Source organism: Limanda limanda, chromosome 12 (genome assembly GCF_963576545.1).
Source record: "Limanda limanda chromosome 12, fLimLim1.1, whole genome shotgun sequence".
NCBI lineage: Eukaryota > Metazoa > Chordata > Actinopteri > Pleuronectiformes > Pleuronectidae > Limanda > Limanda limanda.
In genome coordinates this window covers 12,964,336-12,985,222 of record NC_083647.1, presented here as the reverse complement: position 1 = coordinate 12,985,222, position 20,887 = coordinate 12,964,336, and the positions used below count along the sequence as shown (strand labels likewise).

The following is a 20,887-nucleotide window of genomic DNA, read 5'->3' as shown; positions in this document are numbered from 1 at the left end:
ACAAGTCAAATCGTCTTTCTTACCCCTTCCTGCAAATAGCAATATTTAAATAATCATTGGACTAAAAAATACACTGTATCCATGACAACCATGGCATCTTTGTATTTTAGGAAATGACATGGATCCATTCAAACATCTGTACAGATGGTTTTGCATTGTTAAAATCTTGGCCACTGTGTTTTACATATGCAGAAAATCGAAATTTACACATCTAACATCTAATAAACTCTCCCAAGTTGTGAGTATTTTGTGTTTATGAACTATTCACATTGAATAATAATAACAAATCTGATCTGTGTGTGGACGAAGGGTTATTAAACTGTTCCGGCACTTGGATGGAGTATTTAGCGTCCCATAGTTGGCATGGTAACCGCAGGACTTTTCGATGTGGCGTCTTCAGCTTTCCACTGCGAGGTCACAGTTTTGATCTGTGTGTAGAACTGGATGCCCTGCAGGGAGAGGAAGAAAACAACATTTAACTTCACAGAGCATCACTTGATTGGTGTTGACGTTTGTGTGCTTGTAACAAAAACGTACTTGTTTTCCATAGAAGTTCATGTCCCCTCTGAAGGATCCTCTTGAACCGGTAAAGGAGAACATTGGCAGAGGAACGGGGATGGGCACATTGACTCCGACCTGCAGAAAACAAGTAGTGTCCCTCTCATTTCCATAAGAGCAAGTTTGTAAAGCAATTTCCCAGGAGCCCAAATTGCTAGCGCGAGTAAAATGTGGCTGATGAGAGATGTGGTGCATCTTTGCCGTTTAAAAAAACAAGCTTACATGAGCACAATAAACATGGCTCAACCTGCGGCTTATATCTGCCGTTTTGAAAGCACAGCCTGCTCTTATGATAGGGGAGAAAAACTAAATAAAACACTTTGTTATGGAGGCAGAAGAGGCATGGCGTGGTTGGGTTAGAGTGTTTGAAACAGCGGGAGTAAGTTTGGACGCACTGAGGCCTTTTGGCAAAGGTGCAGGGGGGAGGAAAAAAAAGGAAACAGAAGATGTTTGTTGCATCGAGGTTTGGAGAGGAGCACAGCACATGGCCTGCACAGCATTCCCCGACATGTGAACAGCAAACACAGGGCATAACTAGGCTCCACAGGCAAACAAACAGGGAGAAAAGTTGGACGTGTTTATGCCTAAATGATAAACAGGACCCCGGAATCCCTTCTGAGATTAATTTAAGATTTCCTCTTCTTGCGTGCTACGTGGAAAATGTTTTCTATGTCCCCCTGTTTTCAACGAACAGATACATATTTGCTCTAGCTATTTGTAGTCTTGTTTGTTGGGAAAGTGGAGGGAAGGGGGTAACCGAACATGTGTATTTTAGGTCAGGGGCAAACATGGCTATACTTGACCTGGAAAGTGTTTGTTTTTTTAATAAGGTTTTCAGAAATGTGATGTGCTCTCGGCTGGAGAGGCTGCATCGACATGACAGAGGGATGTGAATGTCTCCAAAACAGGGGAACACATTTGGAGGCTGCAGCCACTCACCTGGCCCACGTCCACCTCGTGAGTGTATTTACGAGCCGTGGCGCCGTTTGTGGTGAAGATGGCCGTGCCGTTGCCATAGGGGTTCCCGTTGACTATACCGATGGCGTCATCCAGGGTTTCTGCCTCGAGAACGACCAACACGGGCCCGAAGATCTCCTCGGTGTAGCACTTCATCTGCGGCTGTAAGAGCACAAACATGAACCCAATTGATTTATATATTCAAAATGCTACTCTGATGTAAAAAGAGTTGAGAGGTGCACATGTAAACCCACATACTGTCACATGGCCGAGGATGGTGGGACCCACAAAGTTGCCGTTCTCGTAACCCTTAACTTTGACTCCGCGGCCGTCCAGGAGCAGCTTCGCTCCCTCGTCCACGCCACTCTGGACCAAACTGCAGACTCGCTCCTTGGCCTGGGGAGAGATCAGAGGCCCCACATCGGCACCGGGCTGGTCTCCTACAGCAGGGCCCCCGAAACAACCGGCTATAAGGTTACACGCCATGGCGATCGCTCGACGTGAGCACATTAAGGGCGCAGACATTCGGATGCTTCTTTGACCACAAGCACACAAAAGCCAGGGCGAGGGGCACCCTGAGGCACTCCCTCACAGATGGATACTTAGGGGTTTCCTGTGTACTGCACAAATTAGAGTCCATATCATTGCAAACGGGGAGAATCATTCTCTATTTTGCTTCACGTCAGGATTTGATGCTCTGAATCACTATTTAGGTCTGGGCCGCAGATCTGACCGCAAATTTGCAGCATGGCTGACTCAACCAGCCTCCGCTCCCAGCCGAGTCCGATGTGAAGTTACAACAAGGCAAAAGGCGAGAGGTGTGGTTAGGGCCGCCTGGGTGGCCCCGGGATGACTAAACCAAAGGGCCTCGGGGAGAAAAAGAGCTCAGGAGGAAGAGACGGGAGGTAGAGGGGTGGGGTGACGGGGTGCGGTACCTGCATTCACGCGCAGAGCCTTGGCACGCTCCACCAGCTCCGGCAGCCAGGCCCGTGCTTCGCCCACCAGGATGGCCGTGGACAGAGCCATGCAGCGCTGCCCCGCTGCCCCGAACGCTGCGCCCACAAGCTGGTTCAGAGTGTTCTCCTTGTTGGCATCGGGCATCACCACACCATGGTTCTTGGCGCCCTGCGGCACATGAGAAGCGGTTAGCCCTCGGCAGCTTGATCTGCACATTAGAGCGACTGGTTGGTCAAAAGCAAGAGAAGATAATATCAGGGAATCATGAAAACAAACGACCGACAAATGTCAAATAGTAAACTTGTGGTCGAAAGGAAGAAAGTAAAAACAAAAAAGACAGAACGTTTGTAATTCACAGACTGGATTTTCCTACAGTGATGCACAGCTGCAGTTTCTCATTTGCAACTTCTCTCTTCAGCAGCCACAGGTTCCAGGATACAGCAACAATCTGTTGGCCAAGGCTGACACCTGCTGGACATCTGCAGCATAACAGTTGCAGCATTATAAGTTGATACTCACCATGTTGGACTGGACCCTCTTGCCATTTTTAGAGCCCCTCTCGTAAATATACTCCCCAGCTTGATTGGAGCCGACAAAGCTGATCGCCTTGATGGCAGGATGGTCGCAGATGAAATTCACGGCTGTGCCAGAAACACAGTTAAAGAAAAGTATTAATTTAAACCTCCATCAATTATATCAGATACATTCATTCATAAATAATGCTGTGTGGTACTGCGTTACATACTAAATCATCTCAAGGAATGAAAAATGTATCAGCTGTCAGAGTTAAAGATTCCTGGTTGTTATGAATTAGAAAAGCTGATAAGCAAAGATTCAAAAAGGCTAAAATGAACTTGCTCTTCCACCAAATAAATTGTGAAAGCAGTTTTAGTATTAATGCTGTTTTATAAAATGTGAATCAATCAGTCAGAAAAAAACTTGATTGAATTAGTTATTTCAACATAAAGGTAGGAATGTAACTAATAAACACTTTGGATGTGGAATATTTCCTAAAATTGTCAATTTTTTGGTTCAAAAACAGTGAAAAATAGGATATATCGTTTTCTATCATGAAAGATGGGGAAAAAGCAGAAAATCATTACAGTGGAGAAGCTGGTTACAGAAGATTTGTGGTGGTTTTGTTTGGTAAAGGACTAAAATCAATGAATTGCTTTAGTAATAGCACATGATAACAGCACTATAGTGAGAGATTACTTTCTGTCATTGATTACTGGATTGTTTCAGCTCCATTTGAATGTTGGACTAAAGTAAATAGATGAAAATTTGATGTATTTTGTAATAAAAATGCCGTAAATATATCTTAAAAAATGTAATCAAAGCTTGAGCTGTATTGATAAGTGGCAGCCATCAGCCTATTTGATTGCACACTACACAAAGCGGTTGTGAATTTCCAACGTTGAGATTGTAATTGTCATGTTATCAGACATGTGAGTGAATCTGACCTTATTAACCTGCACCTGCATATATCAGTTTCCTCATATACACAAACTTCTCTCTGCACTGAAGATAAAGTTCAGACACAGAACAACAGATGACCAGAGGTCAGAGGGTCCGGCTCTCACCGGCGTGTTGGCCGTGGATCACGTTGAGCGTCCCGTCCGGAGCGCCGGCGTCCTGCATCATCTTGACGAGCAGCATGGCGCAGGCTGGCACTCGCTCCGAGGGCTTCAGCAGGTACGTGTTGCCACTCACCATGCCCATGGGGAACATCCAGAGAGGGATCATGGCCGGGAAGTTGAAGGGGGTGATGCCCGCACACACGCCGATGGGCAGGCGGTAGGTGTAGGTGTCCATGTCCTTGGTGATGGAGGGCAGGGTTTCCCCGAGCATCAGGGAGGTGATGCTGCAGGCGTGCTCCACAACCTCTGCACAGGAAAAACAGAGTGTAAACCACACTAGTTAGTTTGGTTAAATTTTTTGTGTCATACTGCAGTAATATCAAAATACAAAAACAAATACAAAGCTAAATATTTAAAACTGCACACAAATAAGGAAACAAAATCATCCTGGTTAACGATCTTTTACTAAAGGAGAAAAACTGAATGAGTACATGTCTAAACTAGATTCCACAATGCAGCTATTGAACTTTAATGATAGGACGCTATGGTTCAAAGGGCTCATCAGGTAAACCACCCTTTGGTCAGAGCTGGTATAACTTATTAACCCTTCCTCCAACCACAAACTAAAAGCCTACATAACGTGCAAATGTTTACCTAATTGTTGCCCTCTGTAAATGTATCTCTGTGCAGGTGCATGGGAGCAACTTAAACTTACGCAATCCTCTGAACACATCCCCCTCTGCATCTGCAAGGGTCTTCCCCTGTTCCACCGTGATGGACTTGGCGAGTTCTTTCTGGAAACACAAGACAATCTCTGTAACTCCAGGTTAAACATAAACTGAGGCTTTGTATTTTAAATCAAACACAGCAGGCTCTGCAGTTAATGCTAAAAGGGAAACTGTATTTTCCAGCTGTGCACCTTAGACTCTCTGATCCCTTTGACTTACAATGTTGTCCTTGATAATCTGCTGATAGCGGAGAAAGACCTGCTGCCGAGCCAAGATGGAGGTCTCAGACCAGGAGGGGAATGCTCTGGAGCACGAGTCCACGGCAGCCAACATCTCCTCCTGCGTGGCTTTGGGTACGCGGGCGATCACCTCGTTGGTAGCCTGCAGAGGAGTGATTTAAAAATCAGGCCATCGGAGGAGTCCATTTACAACTTTAAAACCATAAGAAGATTAATTAGTTATTCAGGGATATTTTGGTCCAGCTGAAGTTATTGAGGCCTGTGGACTCCTGGCAGGTGTTTAAATGAGTTATGTGCTGTTTCATAAAGCTACAGGTCAAAGGTTATCAGAGACAGATAATGGATTTCCACACTGACGCCTTCACAACACATTTATTAATTACTAGTTAATGTATAATTGCTTCGGTTTAAATAATGTCATCTCACTGATCGGCAGTAACAGATTAATTCACCCGTGATCTGACATGTATCATGTTCTTTCACTCCAGGGAACACACTTGTGCATTTGGAACATTTTGAACCTGCAGGTCACAATCTAAATTTTGCTCAAATTTGCTTTGGGCCGTTCAGCAACTCAAACTGGTTTGTAGACCCGGTGTCGTTACACATTATGCAACATGATAAGCAACTTCTGTAGATTGTGCTGTCAGATGTCCCCTCAGAGCTAATGACAGTGCAGCATCATGCTAAAACCAGATATGTAGACTAGGTAATGCATGTTTGAGAAGAGGATGAGTGGTGTTTACTGATCCAAACCTGGTGACACACTTACAGGATTATGAATATCCAGCCATTCTGAGGTCTTGGATTCCACGAACTTCCCATCGATGAACAGCTTGGTGGTTGGCTGCGGGGACACGACAACACAACAACTGCATTTAATCATCCATCACGTTTGTTGTAAACTGTGACAGCACACTGACATCTGTCCTGTGTTCCACTCACCACTGAGGAAGAGGAGTAGCACATGCGGCCAACTTTGAGTGGGACCTGGGGCAAAAATTACAGATCATTAATACATGAAAATGAATATAAACAATATCATTAACAACAGGAAAGCTGCAATTGTAGGTTTGCACACAAGCAGCTTATCTCTGCTGCAGCCTGGAGGCCTGAAAGATTAATGAGCAACCACAGAGTTATGTCAGGGACAAAGTCAAGCTGAGTAGAGAGGAGGCAACTGAAGTTAGTCCCATGTGTGTGGAATCAATCCCACTTAAAGAATGTTTATGGGAAGTTTGAAGGTTTGTATAATTTTACCTTAGTCCTGAGCACTGATCTTAACGCTGTTGACGCCATGGTGCAGGTGTGAAGTGGCCCAGACGGACTAGATCTTCGCCAGCTGCAGGTAGGACGGCGGAAGACAACTCTCACTTTTCTCACTGACAGGGTCGCACCTCCTCGGGGGGCGGGCTCTTGGGGGGGAGCTGAGGCCGGTCATTCGCTCCGCGCCCGCACCCTCCCATGACTAAAGCAACCTGATTGGACCACTGGGGACGCCTTCTGTCCAATCCCTGAGCTGGAGATCCGTATCGTCCCGCCCACGCTGTGTGGAGTCGAGCAACCATTGGAGGAAATCATTATTTTGGTTTGTGACCAGGAAGTTATGCAACCAAAGGCTGAACTGTGACCAAGATCTCTGCAGAACATCTCACTGGGACTTTAGTGTTGTTTTGTGGATCGTATTTTATCCTTTAAATAAAAGTGACAACATTATCAGAGCCACAGTAATGCACCTGTCCCCAGTTTGCCTCGCCAAGGTAGTGTATTAACACTGTTTGCTTAGTGAGTGTGTGTGTGTGTGTGTCAGATGTCTAATGGGAACCATATGAAACCCCAAATGTTGCCGAGTCATGGAGCAAAGATTAGGTAGGAGGGGGTTTAGGATCACTTCCTATTGGCTGCTGCAGGATGAGGACGATGTAGAAAACATGTTGCATTAGTTTCAACTGTGTGAGAAGTAGAGCCAAGCAGCCATGGCAACTCCAGCCAAGGTGAACTACTGCAGACACAGGAAAAGTTAACAGTGTCCAGAGGAAGTGGGATGTGTGCTTTCTAACGGACTGACTGTGTGTTTATGTGGTTTTCTGTGCAGCCTGTTCTCCATGGATACTTCAGAAGCTCCTGCTCCTGGAGGGTTCGCATCGGTGAGTTCTTTAAATATATAATATATATGTGGAGAGATATATTGATTATGCATTGTGCAATCACAGAGAGGAGGTATAACATCAGTGATCTACATCAGATTAGTGAAATGTTTATCAAGTGTTCATTCTCTGCTCAGAAAGAAAAGCTTAAAATCACAACCTTTATTCTGCAGGAAAAAGATATTACAGTAACGATGTGATTATTGATATTAACTGATATATCGTCCAGCTCCATTTTAAATGTTTTGTTGTTGACAAGATGATGATTAACTTTTTTGTGCAACAGCTTTTGCTCTTAAAGGAATAGAGTACGACCAGGTTCCAGTCAATCTGATCAAAGATGGAGGTCAGCAGGTACAATATGCAGAATCACAGGACTCATTACATCATTTGTTGCATGAGACGTCTCCGAGTTGTGTTTTCTAACGTCTGGTGTGCACAATTAAACTAGCATGGCACGCAGTAGAGGGCACACCTCCACCTACAATCCTGTGTATCAGTTTCCTAAATGTGGCTGATTTTTTTTCTAACAAGATTCATGAATTATTCCCTGCAAAGACTGTGAACGTTTTAATAAACGCTCTATCTAATAACTATTTGAGAAAGATAAATAAATATTCCTGGATCTGTGCCATGATCCGGATCAGAACCAACATTTTTTGGATTTTCTTTCCTGCCCCAATACACATCCAACCAAATTTCATGGAAATCTGTTGTTTTTATGTAATCAAACCAAAAAACAGGTGAAACATAACTGTCTTGGTAGAGGTATTTACAGATGTGTTATCAGCTACAAATGACAAAATGTTTAAACTTAATATTGCATTAGTCTAAAAAAGCTCTCTTTGTGCTCAAGCTCACTGAGCAGTACAAATCCTTAAACCCCATGCAACAAGTGCCTGCGGTGGAAATCGATGGCATCACCCTTTCTCAGTCAGTGAGTCCCTCCAATCTTCACCCTACTCATCCTCACATTTTATTTTACACAAGAAACTGTAACACTGAGGACAATGAGGATGTTGTGTGTTCTCACAGCTGGCAGTGATCCAGTACATCGAGGAAACCAGGCCAGGACCCCGCCTCCTTCCTGCAGACCCCAAGAAACGGGCCCAGGTCCGAATGATCAGTGATGTCATTGCCTCTGGGATACAGCCACTGCAGGTGGGTTACAACTGCAAATGGTATATGTTCTAATATCAAGACTTGTGGGTTAACAACTGAAGCTAGAATGAAACCACATTTACATTTAGATATGGATTCTTATTTGGTTCTGTACCAACACACACATAACCATCCATCCCTGATTTTTTTCAAGATCCATAATTTATTCTGAGAATTTAATGACAATGTTGAAGCCCCCCATCTCACTATGTTAAAGTGAAAAATAAATCCTGAATCCACCCTCTGATCTGGACCCGCACAAAAACTGAACAGGCTCTTCCCTAACCCACACTGCATCCCTCCACCAAGTTTCATGTCATGTGACAAACACAGAGACGTAAACACAACTTCCTTGGTGGATGAAATAATACAATTGCCTAATGTCACAACGTGCTTCAACTTAACGCTATAAATTTGGATGTTTCAGAACTTGTATGTGATCCAGAAAATGGGAGCAGAGAAAGTGCCGTGGGCTCAGCAATTCATCAGTCGTGGTTTCCAAGGTTGGTAGAAGTTCAGTCTTCACAGTAACAGGATTATTCCTCAGAGCCATCTCCTGACTTTCTTTAAAATGTGACTCTAATGCACATTTTGTTCTCATCCAGCTCTGGAGCCCATTCTGAAGCAAACGGCTGGAAGATACTGTGTCGGTGATGAGGTAGGAGCCTGCTCATCATATTCCTAACAAGCCGATCAGTGTGGCACACAGCAGATACTTTGTAATGTGATTCTATTTATATTTTATAGATTTCCATGGCCGACATCTGCTTGGTCCCACAAGTCTACAATGCAGAGAGGTAAGGTCACCCTGAAAGAGAACATGAATGTTTCCGTCTCTTTCAACCTTCTGTATACGTGAAATCCACCCTGTGTATTCCGAACTTAAAAAAACCTCGTACAAATTACCCCTCTGTCTTTATTCTCACCAGGTTCAAGGTGGACGTCGAGCAGTTTCCAACCATCAATAGGTTAAATCAAACCCTCATTGAAATCGAGGCTTTTAAAGTGAGCCATCCGTCTTGCCAACCAGACACACCCTCCGATCTTCGCACTTAACAGCCATACACATGTAATTTGATACTTTCTTTAATAAAAAACTTTTAAATAATACTTTGACTGTTCATACTGTACAAAACATTTCAAAGAGTGAAGACTCAAAAATATTAAATATAAAATTACATTTTTAAAATGATTTTCCACAATCCAGCATTTTCGCTATCATTATATTCTGATAAGTGGGTTGTGTGCAAAACATGCAAATCAGATTTGTTATGCAAAGTGGCCACCACCTGCTGTGTGTTGGCTGCATGGTGGAAAAATAGCTCTTTACTGAAGAGACTTAAATAAAAAAATAAAATAAAGGAATACAAAAAACAGAAAAGTCTAAGTAGTCAAATTAAAATTAAATAACATGCAAAGAAAGACAGTAAAGTAGAAAGAACTGTGGACACACTTGGAGGTCACAGCATTATCCTCAATCTGTTCGAAGACAAAAAAAACAGAAAACTATTGTCCTTAAATTTCTCTAAAGATCCATCACTTTCCTCCAGGAACCTCCAATGTGCACTTAATTGTGTCGTTGTAGAAGGTACCAGAGCAGTCGGACCCACCGAACACCAGCACAGTGCAGTAAACTCTGAGGTTTTCACTCTGCTCGTGCTTCTCGGTGTCCGTCAGGACGGAGCAGCTCAAACTCAGCATGCTGTGTCCAGCTCGAGGTTTGGAGCAAAGCACGGGACACGCCACCGAACTCCACATGTTGGTATCTGAGGACAAATGGAGGCAGGAGGAGATGCTGTGAGAAGAGCATACTGTATTGATAAATTTGCAGGAAATTATAAGACTGAAAGGATCGGCTCTCACCAGTGCTGAAGACGTGTACGTCCTGGAGCGTTCCGATTGAACTGCAGCCGCCACTGATTAAAATCCTGTTGTCTGAAACTGGGACCGCGGCATGAAACCTGTCACATGAACAAGCAAGAGGCTTTAATCTGTACAATTCTTATTTTTGCAGGATTTCTTTCAATACTCAATTGTATCATTTCCCTTTCCAGAAGAAAGAAAAGAAGATAATACTGGATGATGACTTTTATATATAAATTCAAATGCTTCAACCAGATGGGTCCGTCGATAACAGATCTCAAGGTTGATTAGTTCTGGACTCACCCTCGAGGCAACGGGGGCATGTTCCCACACTTCACAGCTGTGTACTCCATAAATCCTTCAGGCACGAGGAGGAAATAACATAAATATCACTGCAATCCAGAATCCAACATCACCACTTAACACAAGCCAACAAATCTCTACTTACCCAGATCTAGAACGTGGAGATCATTGAGGTAGGTTGCAGTCTTCCTGCCACCAAATATCATCAACTTCTGGGATAGAAGTGTGGCCGAGTGCCTGTACAGAACAAACACCATTTTTTAATATTGAAAGAAAATAAGGGAAAAGTGTGAGAGTAAATGTACTGCAGCTGTGTTTTGGAAAGCACTGACCCAAACCGAGGCAGAGGTTTGTCGCCCTCCACGATGGGCTGATACCAGAGCTCAAACTCTGGGTTGAAGATGTACAGAGCGTTACTGCAGGACTTCTCCCCGGACGAGTGTCCCGGATGGACTCCCCCGAACACAAACAGCTCCTTCTTATAGAACAGTGCAGAGTGATACGCCAGAGTTGGAATGTTCCCCTTTGCCTGCAGCGGGGAAAATCCACAGAGGAAAATAAAAAAAAATCTTTGCTGGAGTATCTGCAAAGAATTTTAGAACTACAACATGTTAGTAACAAACCCACAGTGACAAGCTTCCACTTCCAGGTCAGAGTGTTGAGGATATACAGCTCGCTGTAGCGCTGACCCTCCCTCAGGCCCCCGTACACAAACACAGACTTGGAGTCTGGGTCGTAGGTCGCAGAGTGTCCTCGGGCACAAAGTGGAACAGGTCCAGAGGCAGAGGAGTTCATGGGGAACCAGAAGTCACTGTCTGAGAAGAGTGGCAATGCATTGGGTGTAAAACTAGTATTTTCCGGGCTTTATTACCTCCACCAAGGATGTGTTCACCCCAGTGAAAGGTATTGGAGAGGTACTGGTCGGGGAGGAAACCATTACATTATGGTGCACATCTGGATCAGGGGGCGGATCCAGGAACTTCTTGTGAGATAGGGTGTGTTTTTACATTTTCACAGATTTCTCACAGAATAATTCATGGATCTTGATGAAAATAAAAGTTTAGAGGACTGATTTGGGCAATTTGGTACAACCTAATTGAATTTAATTGGATTGTTGGGCCTTGGCGGAGGTGTGAGTGCTATTTTCCTATATGGTGCTATATATTTAAAATCTTAAAAGAACCTATAACTAGTAAATGTCTGAACACACATTTTGAATAAACTCCCCTCACCTAACTCCAGCTTCCACAGGGAATCCTTGCAGTAGCTTTGATCTGCCGTCTCTCCGCCGATGAGGACGGCGGTGTCGGGGTCGCTCAGACACATCGTGTGGCTCCAGCGTTTCGATGGACACACTGAAACTGAAGCAAGAGCTTTGTCCAAACCCATTTCGTGATTTCGGGAGGTGACAGCTGTATTTAATGGGGTTCCTGACCTTTTCTGTTGTCACTCTTTATCTGCGCTGTCAGTCCTTCCTGGCTGTTCATCCTGTATATCCTTTTTTTCTTCGGGGTTGAAGCCTGGTCTATGTCCTCAGTGAGACTGTCCATGTCCTCAGAGCTCCAGTTCATGTGGCCTCTTTTACTGATCACCGTCCGCCTCGGTGTCTTCTCCTGTTGTACATGAGGACAGACTCAATTACACAAGTCACATGCGGACGGTAACATATTGTCACGAGTGTGGCTCTTACCGTGGGCCAAGCTGTGAGTTTGTTGCCCACTGTGATGGAACTGGTGTAAATTTTGTTCACTTGGATCTCAGCAAAGGAAACGCTGTCACACAACTGCGAGGAGTTGGTAGTAATCTAGAAGCCAGGACAATGACTGAGTGTTGCACTGAGAGCACAGGGGAACTGCTGAACTTCTTCTTCTCTTACCGTATCATTTTCAGCAGCGTGGTGCAGAGTGCTGCAGAGATCAGTTGCATTGTGCTGCTCCGGGAACAGACGCTTCCTTTGAGCCAGAGGAGTGCTGCTGAGGACACTGGATTCATCCTGTGACCAGTCACATGGCGTCAAAGCATTGTAAACAGTCCGAGCCAAGAAAGAACCCATGAGACTCTGTCTTATAAACTCAATTATAAACCGTATTAATAAGAATAAAGCTCAGTTGTGTGAGATGCAGGGCTAGTTTTGGAAAATAGATGAGATAAGTAGATCTTTTATGCCCTCAGAGGGAAAATTTGCTCTGCTGCAGGAGCAAAAAGGTCAGTCAAATAGATAGACACAAGTAGACAAAATATAAGTAAAACAATATATAAATCAAAGTATAGAGAACTGCATATAACCGCTGTGACCCTGGTGTATACCGTGTGAATGACTGCACACAATTATATTTATATTCAGTGTAACCGATTGCACATGATTATATATAATGTAACAGATTGTACATTATCATATACGGTGTAAAGGACTGCACATGGTTATATATAGTGTGACAGATTGCACGTGAAATATTGAAGTGCACAGAGAAAAATTAGTAATTTATGTGTAGCCTAAGGTTGTTTCCCCCATTTAACATTGGAGTTAGGTTGTGTATATTAAAACCTCGCACCTCTTCACACACTGTGAGAACAATCTTGCCATAAACTCCCCTCCGGCCCCTCTCTGCTGCCACAGAGGCGATGTCCGTGCTCCAGGCTCCCTCCCAGATGAGACACCTGTATTCAAAGAGGAGTTCATACATTAAGACCTGAGTTTTCTTTGCTTTCTTTCTGAGCTGGAGCCAGTCTTCCTCACACCTTGCCTGAGATGTCAGGGTCCCGATCCTCTGGGCCTGCAGCTCCGCACTGACCAGCACGTCCACTGAGATGGTGGCGGTGTCACCTCCTCTCCACTCCCCCAGGCCGAAGATGACGAGCTGTTTGGGCAGAGGCAGCGGCACATGCACCTGGAAACACCTCCGGGAGGATTTGCTGCCAAAAAGTGAAGGAACAACGTGTTTGGAGAAAAGGCAGCATGGAGATGTTTTGTGTGTTTTTTCTATGACACACACCTGATGAACTGGCGGGGAGCGTCACGCAGGGACCAGAGCACGTAGAAGTTCATCTTCCCCATGTTGTTGTTGTTTGTTCGGAGTCGGATTGTAAAATCTCTGCTGCAGCTAATCAACGCGCCTGCGAATTTGGCGCAACCTGTCACTTCCGTGAACGCCTCTGATTGGCTGATCGTGGAGGCCGCAGTAGAAACACACACCTGTGGCGAGGTACAGTTAATTAAGTTCAATACGGGTTCAATTTAGCGAGTTTCAGGCGAAATGTTATCAAACATATAATTTATTTACAAGAGCACAATACTTATTTATATTAAAAAGAATAATCAACAAGTGTGTAATACGGTTTTTTTCGATGTATTTATATATTTGTTTGTTTGTTGAGTAAGAGTTTGCTGCACTAATGTAAACAACTGATTTCTGTGAGAGAACTTGTATCTAAGACATTTACACTGTTAAATTATTAAATAACAAATTCTACTCATTGACCCATTCAGATATTTTATTTAGTCAAATTGAGGCTTCAAAGTGGTTATTGATATTTTTACGTTGCCAGGCCCCTTATGCAGACTTATATACTAGTAATGAGAAATACAAAAACAGCATGTTATAATAAAGCTCAATATGTATAATGTTTTATGCGTTTAAATTACTTAAATCATAATTCTATTCATTGTTCTATTTAGTTTCTTTTTCATCTTGATGAGTTATCATGGTAACTGAGGTGCTGTTCTGTTTTTTATGTGTGGATGAGAGGTAGAGCGGTCGTCCTCCAACCAGAAGGTCGGCAGTTCAATCCCCAGTCTTCTCCATCTGCATGCCGAAGTGTCCTTGGGCAAGATGCTGAATCCTGGATATCCCCTAATAGAACAAAAAAGGGCTGCTAATAGATGCACTGTATGAATGTGCGTGTGGATGGTTGAATAGCAAACTGTCCTGTCAAGTGCTATACAAATACAAACCTTAATATATAATATAGTATATATAATAGACCTAAACTAGTCTGAATGTCTTCAGTTTACCTCTCACCAGGTGTAGATAATATATTGTCATCTGTCTGTATATTTCATAATTATTCTTATCTGTGTATGTATGTAAAGTGACATTATTTGACAGTGCATTTAAGAAGTTCAAACCTTTAAAAATCATAAAATCATTAGTCATTATTAATGTTTAATGTGATAAGCGTCAAACTTGGATTTAAATCTAAGACATATTTGGAATAGTAATGTTTATTCTGATGCTTTACCGAAATCCAGTGACATGACGAGTGACAGTAGAAGTAACTCTGGATTGTGATTGGCCCTCAGGGGGTGCTTAAAATAAAACCTGGTTTCATAAACACCACTGTAACAATAACATCAATCCCCTAATGCCACTATTTAATAGAAACACAAGGGACCATCCTGAAGCATTTTCTAATCCTGGACCTGCGGCGAGACAGTGATGAAATGAGAGTTCACACACACACACACATACAGCAGAAGTCTAAATGGCTTTCTCATGTTGTTTCTGCAGAATAGACCTTGTTCTAACCCTCAGATGAATCACAAAGAAAACTAGATAATCTCTTCTTTATTGTGGTATATAAATTTCAGGAACAAAAATCATAACTTACAGTGAACGGTACAGTACAGCAGACAAGGGATGCTTTAAACCTGTTGCTTTACATTGTTTACGGCGTTAGCAGCCAAACCTGTGACATCTTTGGAAACACGTGCACAAGTGAACATGGTTAAAGCACTGAATTTGAAAAACAAGGACGAAAACAAAGCATTTCCACCACAATCGGATCCGAAGTGACGCCCGACGCACTGAGGAGACTCGAAAACAAACACGCTGATTTTCACTGACATAGACCTGTGCACAAAATACAACTAGATTAAATATTACAACTGCTCCCGACCTCCGAAACAGCAAATTAAAGAGAGGGGAGGGGGTGAGAGGCAAATGTAAATATTGAATCTATATTACATAATAAGAGCTTTCTGTGATAAGGGATGGCTTTTATTTGTGTCATAAAAAAGCAAACTGAGAAACTGTTGCATCAGGACATTCAACTTATGACCTTTTTGACCAAAACGGACCAAGGACTTTTCTCTGCAGTTTGTATTTCGACGTTGTATTCTCGCTTGAATTGAACACAAATATGTAAGAAATGTTTACGAGTGCAGGGGAGGAGGATAAACACAAGCGACAACAACAAAGCAAAGGAACAATCTTAACGGTAGAAAGTGCACACAGACACATACGCAACAGAAAACCTCAATTTTCCTTTTAAAGCGCTGCTGATTAAGAAACCAGCCTGATGAGATATATTCTGTGCAGGCATTCCCTGATCACTGCTACCATAGACGTGTTACAGCTGAAGACAATGTAGGTTTTCTGACGGGCACTTGACCAAGTAGCACAGTGCAAACATGGGAACATGGCACATATGCAGGACTTCTTCAAATATCTATCAGCGAGACGTCGGAGCACATGCTGCATTCAAAACTATCTGACAATGTAATGTAGACTCAACATGTAGCAACACAAGCCTGAAGTGATAAAAAATAGATATGCCTATGTTTAACCTTTTATATTATAACTTCATTTTCATAGTACGAAATCAAAAATAATTCATTGTTGATAGGAGTAACATTCTTTCACGATAGAGCGGCATCTCAGGCACTGTAATAAACCCTGTAGTAAAGCGTTTTATTTCGCCACAGTGAGTACGAGTTGTCGAACTTCAGCATGTAGGTTCCTTCACCTGGGAAATCGTGGCTCCCCCCGAAGACGGACAAGTGACTGTCCTGGCGATAAACCGGTAAGATTTCGGCCAAGTTTGAGCTGGTTTGGGTTTTGGAGCCCTTCTCCACGTCTCCGTTACTGACAGGCCCTACAGCCGAAATCACACAAAGCACAAAGTCAACACATCATAGACAACGAAGATGAGGTGTTGATACAGAGTACATCAAAGAACTGCACTAAATATACCTGTCTCCTTGCACTGTGTACCCTGTACAACACTCCGCTCCATATACACTTACTTCACATTATATGTGATATGTGTTAATATAAACCATATTGATATTATATATCATTTCATACAATAATATTGTCTTTTGCACACTCTGTCTACATATTCTTACACTCATAGTATATTATATATTATATTATCTATTGTATAGTCAAATACTTATATTTATACCTCTCCTATATATCATATCATATTATATCATACTCTCTGTATATTCTTTGTATATGTAAGTCTATATACACATATTTATACATGTGTACATATTATTATTATTATATTTACTATTATTATATATACTGTCTCTGCCGCCATTATTACTATATACTGCTATTATATTGGTATAATTACTATCATATATAAATATATATTATGTTATATTATATACTTTATATACTGTACTATTTTTATATACTGTGTAACAATAACATTACAATCATATCATCAGTACTATTACCATCATCTTGCCACTGCACCTTATCTACCTATTTATCTTGTGTTCTGTTTTTATTCTTTCTACCTCAATATTTTTTATTTTATTCTATTGTATTGTATTTTATTGTATTCAAATATACCGGCTGCCATGACGACTTAATTTCCCTTTGGGGATGAATAAAGTAATCTATCTATCTATCTATCTAGGAAATTCCTTGAAAAGGCAAAACTGTATGCTAAAACGACATCGTCGACAAGTCCAACTGACCTTCCAGCTCCTCCTCTTCATCCTCGTCGTCACTTGACTCGCTGATGTGCACTGTGATGGAGCGGTTTGTGACGGGAGTCCAGTCAAAGTAGATGCCAAAGCCAATGTCATAACCGTCCGTGGCGAACTCCCAGCTCACTTTCTTGGCCTCGGGGACCGTGGGGACGTGGACCGTCATGATGTCCCCCCGGTACACCGTCACCACGCTGTCCGGCTCCGTTCGAAGCTTCGCCTTCAGCTCCTTCAGGGTCGCAGATGTCCATGTTGTCGGCGGCTCCAGGGGCGGCATCTGGGCTGCCATCGGGAGGAAGCAAAAGCAATATGTTCAGGAGGCATAACAGCACCTCTGATCATCACTCATCTGGGTTAGATAGGCCTTTAAATAATTCTAGATGCATCTCTCTAGGGCTTGTTCTACACTGAAACAGATTTATGAAAGCTCTGGGTCAGAGTCACAGATGAAACAAAGCAGGCGTCATGATGAAACGCTCGGCAGGTCCTCACTTTTCATCTCAGTGGAGAGTTGACAGCTCCCAGTGCTGTTGTTCTCCTCGCCTGCTTCCCCCGGGGCCGGCTCAGCAGGGGCCTCCTCGTTACCCTCAAAGTGAACACATGCAAGACACGTTATTACATCAAACTGAAACGAGATCTTACATCACTGCTCATTAACACGGACTGACATCTACACCGCGTTCCACATTATTATGCAAATTGGATATAAGGGTCAAAAACATTCATTTTTTAGTTTTTGAATTAAACTCATGGATGGTATTGTGTCTCAGGGCTACTTGGATGATTGAAATCAATCTCAGACACCTGTGATAATTAGTTTGCCAGGTGAGCCCTATCAAAGGAAAACTACTTAAGAAGGATGTTCCACATTATTAAGCAAGCTACATGTTTCAGGCAAAATGGGGAAGAAAAGGGATCTCTCTGCTGCTGAAAAGCAGCAAATAGTGCAATACCTTGGTCAAGGTATCACAACATTGGATATTTCCAAAAGAATTGCGCGTGATCATCGGACGGTGAAGAAATTTGTCACTGATTCACAGCACAAGCGGGTTCGTTCAGACAAAGGCAAAATAAGGAAGATTTCTGCCAAACAAATGCGTAGGGTTAAGAGAGCAGCCACTAAATTGCCATTGAATAGCAGCAAACAGGTGTTTGAAGCCGCTGGTGCCTCTGGAGTCTCGCGAACTTCAAGATATAGGATGCTCAAGAGAGAGAAGTGTCCTTAAACCTGTTATTCGGCCACCCCTAAACCAAGCTCACAAGCAAAAAAGGGTTGCAGTGGGCTCAGAACTACATGAAGACTAAGTTCCAAACTGTTTTTTTTACGGATGAGTGCCGTGCAACCCTTGATGGTCTTGATGGATGGAGTAGAGGATGGTTGGTGAATGGCCCCCATGTCCCAACAAGGCTGAGACGTCAACAAGGAGGTGGCAGAGTCATGTTTTGTGGCGGAATCAATGGGGAGAGAGCTGGTCGGCCCCTTCAGGGTCCCTGACAGTGTGAAAATGACCCCGGCAAAGTACGTAGAGTTTCTGACTGACCACTTTCTTCCGTGGTACAAAAAGAAGAACCGTGCCTTCCGAAGCAAAATCATATTCATGCATGACAATGCACCATCTCATGCTGCAAAGAATACCTCTGGGGCATTGGCTGCTATGGGCATAAAAGGAGAGAAACTCATGGTGTGGCCCCAATTCCCCTGACCTTAACCCTATTGAGAACCTTTGGAGCATCATCAAGCAAAATATCTATGTGGGTGGAAGGCAGTTCACATCCAAGCAGGTGCTCTGGGAGGCTATTATGGCATCCTGCAAAGCCATTAAAGCAGAAACTATCAAATAACTCACAAGTTCAATGAAGAATTGTGAAGGTGATATCAAAGAAGGGGTCCTATGTTGACATGTAACTTGACATGTTAAGATGTTTTTTATTAAAACTTTTTTGATTTCAGTAAATATGACCTTAATGCTGCAAATTCAACAAATGACAATTTTTAGTTCTTTACAACCTATAAAATATCTTGAAACTCAGAAACTCTGCTTAATAATTTGGAACACTGAATTTAGAGTTTTTTATTTTTGAAAAAAATACTGTTATCATTGGGAGGTTTGTTCAATAAAATTTGAATTATACTCTAACAGTTGATGATTTGAAAAATATACTGACTGGCTGTGCATTACTATTTAGGAAAATCTGAGCAAAGTGTAATCTGCATAATAATGTGGAACGCGGTGTAATCCAACATACTTAAACACGAATTACCTCTGAACGCTGCCCTGAATCCTCCTCGATTTCCTCCATGTCAGCCTGGTCGTCTGTTTGGGGTTGGCTCTTTGACAGATCTGTGTTCTGGAGACTGAAGGAAGAAAAGCAGCAGACAATTAAATCAAGTATTTATAAAGGGGATGACATTAGGATGCAATGAGCATCAGCAGCTGGCCGTGTCAGCCCCTCGCAGCAGCACGGTGAGCAACGCAGTCTGCAGCAGCAACAGGTTACCTCTCCACCGGGCTGGTGTCGCACTGGTTGGATGTCACCCCGGGGAAAGACGAGAAGGAGAGGGATGACAGCCGGGACTGGAGCTCTGATGTCGCCTCCACTCTCTCCATGGCTGTGAAGACAAGGCAAACACCTCAGCTGGCGCGGCGAGAGAGAAAAGAGAGAGATGAAACCCCGCCTCTTCCGACCGACCTCAGGGAGGAAGAGCGATGACAACACTGGAGCTAGCACGCTGCTAACACGGGCTGGACACGCTAAACAAAGTGTAACCGGACACCACTGAGCCACGTCGACCACAGCACAGATTGTGACCGAACAGCTGAAGCCACAGGGAGGAGTGGTGTGTGTTCGTGTGGAGAGCTCCGGCCGCCACAGCTCACTCCATCCCGGCGAGCTGTCGGCTCTCAGCTGACTAGCCGCCTGGCTCCCGTTAGCTTAGCTAGCTAGCTCCAGCACAAACCCATCGCGCCCCGGGTGAAACCACAGATTCGAACCCCCGGCTATCTGATACCTTGACACCGTGTCACTCGTGTCCAGCTGAGGCCATGAGAGGAGACGCCTCCATGTCACTGCGGTCCTGTCCCACACCTCCACGGTGCTGTTCCTCCTGCTGCTGTTCCTCCTGCTGCTGCTGCTGCTGCTGGGAGAGAACCACCGTCAGAAGACTTCCGTGTTTTCTCCAGAGTTGAAGAAAAGTGGCGAATCTGAGGCGCAGTAGAAACTGGAGGGTTCAGAGGATGTGGAGATATTGACTTGGTGCTGATGAATAGAGTGATGATTATCAACTCAATAATAGTTCAGTTATAATATCATTATATTCCTATATTTGTTTACTTATAAATATGATCTCAATTTACATCCTTATATTAATTGATTGTTAATATATTAATTAATATATATAAATAGATTATTTTTTTTTTACAATTTGCTGAAATCGATAGTTTGTTTTATTTTATTTTTCTATGTAGTTTATTTTTTTTAATCTTTTTTTGTCCTTAGTGTTTTTCCTGCAGTGGAAAATGTGAAGTGGGATTTGACACCAGTACGACATGTTCTCCTCACCATTTTCATTTATGCTGTATTTACAACATATCCAGAATACCTACTATATGCTGCTGCAATACTGTAAATTGCTGTTTTATTTGCATTGTAAACTAGAATAAACACC

General features: G+C 43.1%; 4 protein-coding genes across 5 annotated transcripts; 1 reads left to right on the top strand and 3 right to left on the bottom strand.

The window, feature by feature from the left end:
• Positions 1-78: 78 nt before the first annotated feature.
• On the bottom strand, positions 79-6,414 carry aldh6a1 (aldehyde dehydrogenase 6 family, member A1). The gene is made up of 12 exons (XM_061083415.1): positions 6,280-6,414; positions 5,965-6,009; positions 5,792-5,866; positions 5,000-5,161; positions 4,768-4,846; positions 4,056-4,358; positions 2,992-3,113; positions 2,451-2,640; positions 1,774-1,955; positions 1,498-1,677; positions 538-636; positions 79-449 (listed from the first exon to the last, which is right to left on the bottom strand). Exons 1-12 carry the CDS (start codon positions 6,316-6,318, stop codon positions 345-347), a joined length of 1,581 nt encoding a protein of 526 aa, XP_060939398.1. The 5' UTR covers positions 6,319-6,414; the 3' UTR covers positions 79-344.
• A 290-nt stretch (positions 6,415-6,704) lies between these two features.
• Positions 6,705-9,437, top strand: gstz1 (glutathione S-transferase zeta 1). Of its 2 annotated transcripts, none has more exons than XM_061083413.1 (9): positions 6,705-6,779; positions 7,115-7,166; positions 7,453-7,520; positions 8,023-8,103; positions 8,202-8,327; positions 8,755-8,830; positions 8,933-8,985; positions 9,075-9,124; positions 9,257-9,437. In XM_061083413.1, exons 1-9 carry the CDS (start codon positions 6,750-6,752, stop codon positions 9,381-9,383), a joined length of 663 nt encoding a protein of 220 aa, XP_060939396.1. In that variant the 5' UTR covers positions 6,705-6,749; the 3' UTR covers positions 9,384-9,437. The 2 variants fall into 2 exon arrangements, with proteins under 2 accessions (XP_060939396.1, XP_060939397.1); XM_061083414.1 differs by lacking the exon at positions 6,705-6,779 and adding an exon at positions 6,926-7,013.
• Positions 9,438-9,804: 367 nt separating this feature from the next.
• On the bottom strand, positions 9,805-13,548 carry zgc:163014 (uncharacterized protein LOC100038766 homolog). The gene is made up of 13 exons (XM_061083011.1): positions 13,487-13,548; positions 13,233-13,406; positions 13,046-13,151; positions 12,370-12,486; positions 12,184-12,297; positions 11,929-12,106; positions 11,726-11,848; positions 11,121-11,308; positions 10,826-11,022; positions 10,639-10,730; positions 10,494-10,548; positions 10,191-10,288; positions 9,805-10,093 (listed from the first exon to the last, which is right to left on the bottom strand). Exons 1-13 carry the CDS (start codon positions 13,546-13,548, stop codon positions 9,864-9,866), a joined length of 1,734 nt encoding a protein of 577 aa, XP_060938994.1. The 3' UTR covers positions 9,805-9,863.
• A 1,495-nt stretch (positions 13,549-15,043) lies between these two features.
• On the bottom strand, positions 15,044-20,376 carry tmed8 (transmembrane p24 trafficking protein 8). Its single transcript, XM_061082411.1, has 6 exons — positions 20,231-20,376; positions 19,720-19,831; positions 19,483-19,576; positions 17,713-17,806; positions 17,209-17,502; positions 15,044-16,367 (listed from the first exon to the last, which is right to left on the bottom strand). Exons 2-6 carry the CDS (start codon positions 19,827-19,829, stop codon positions 16,150-16,152), a joined length of 810 nt encoding a protein of 269 aa, XP_060938394.1. The 5' UTR covers positions 19,830-19,831; positions 20,231-20,376; the 3' UTR covers positions 15,044-16,149.
• Between the last annotated feature and the right edge of the window lie 511 nt (positions 20,377-20,887).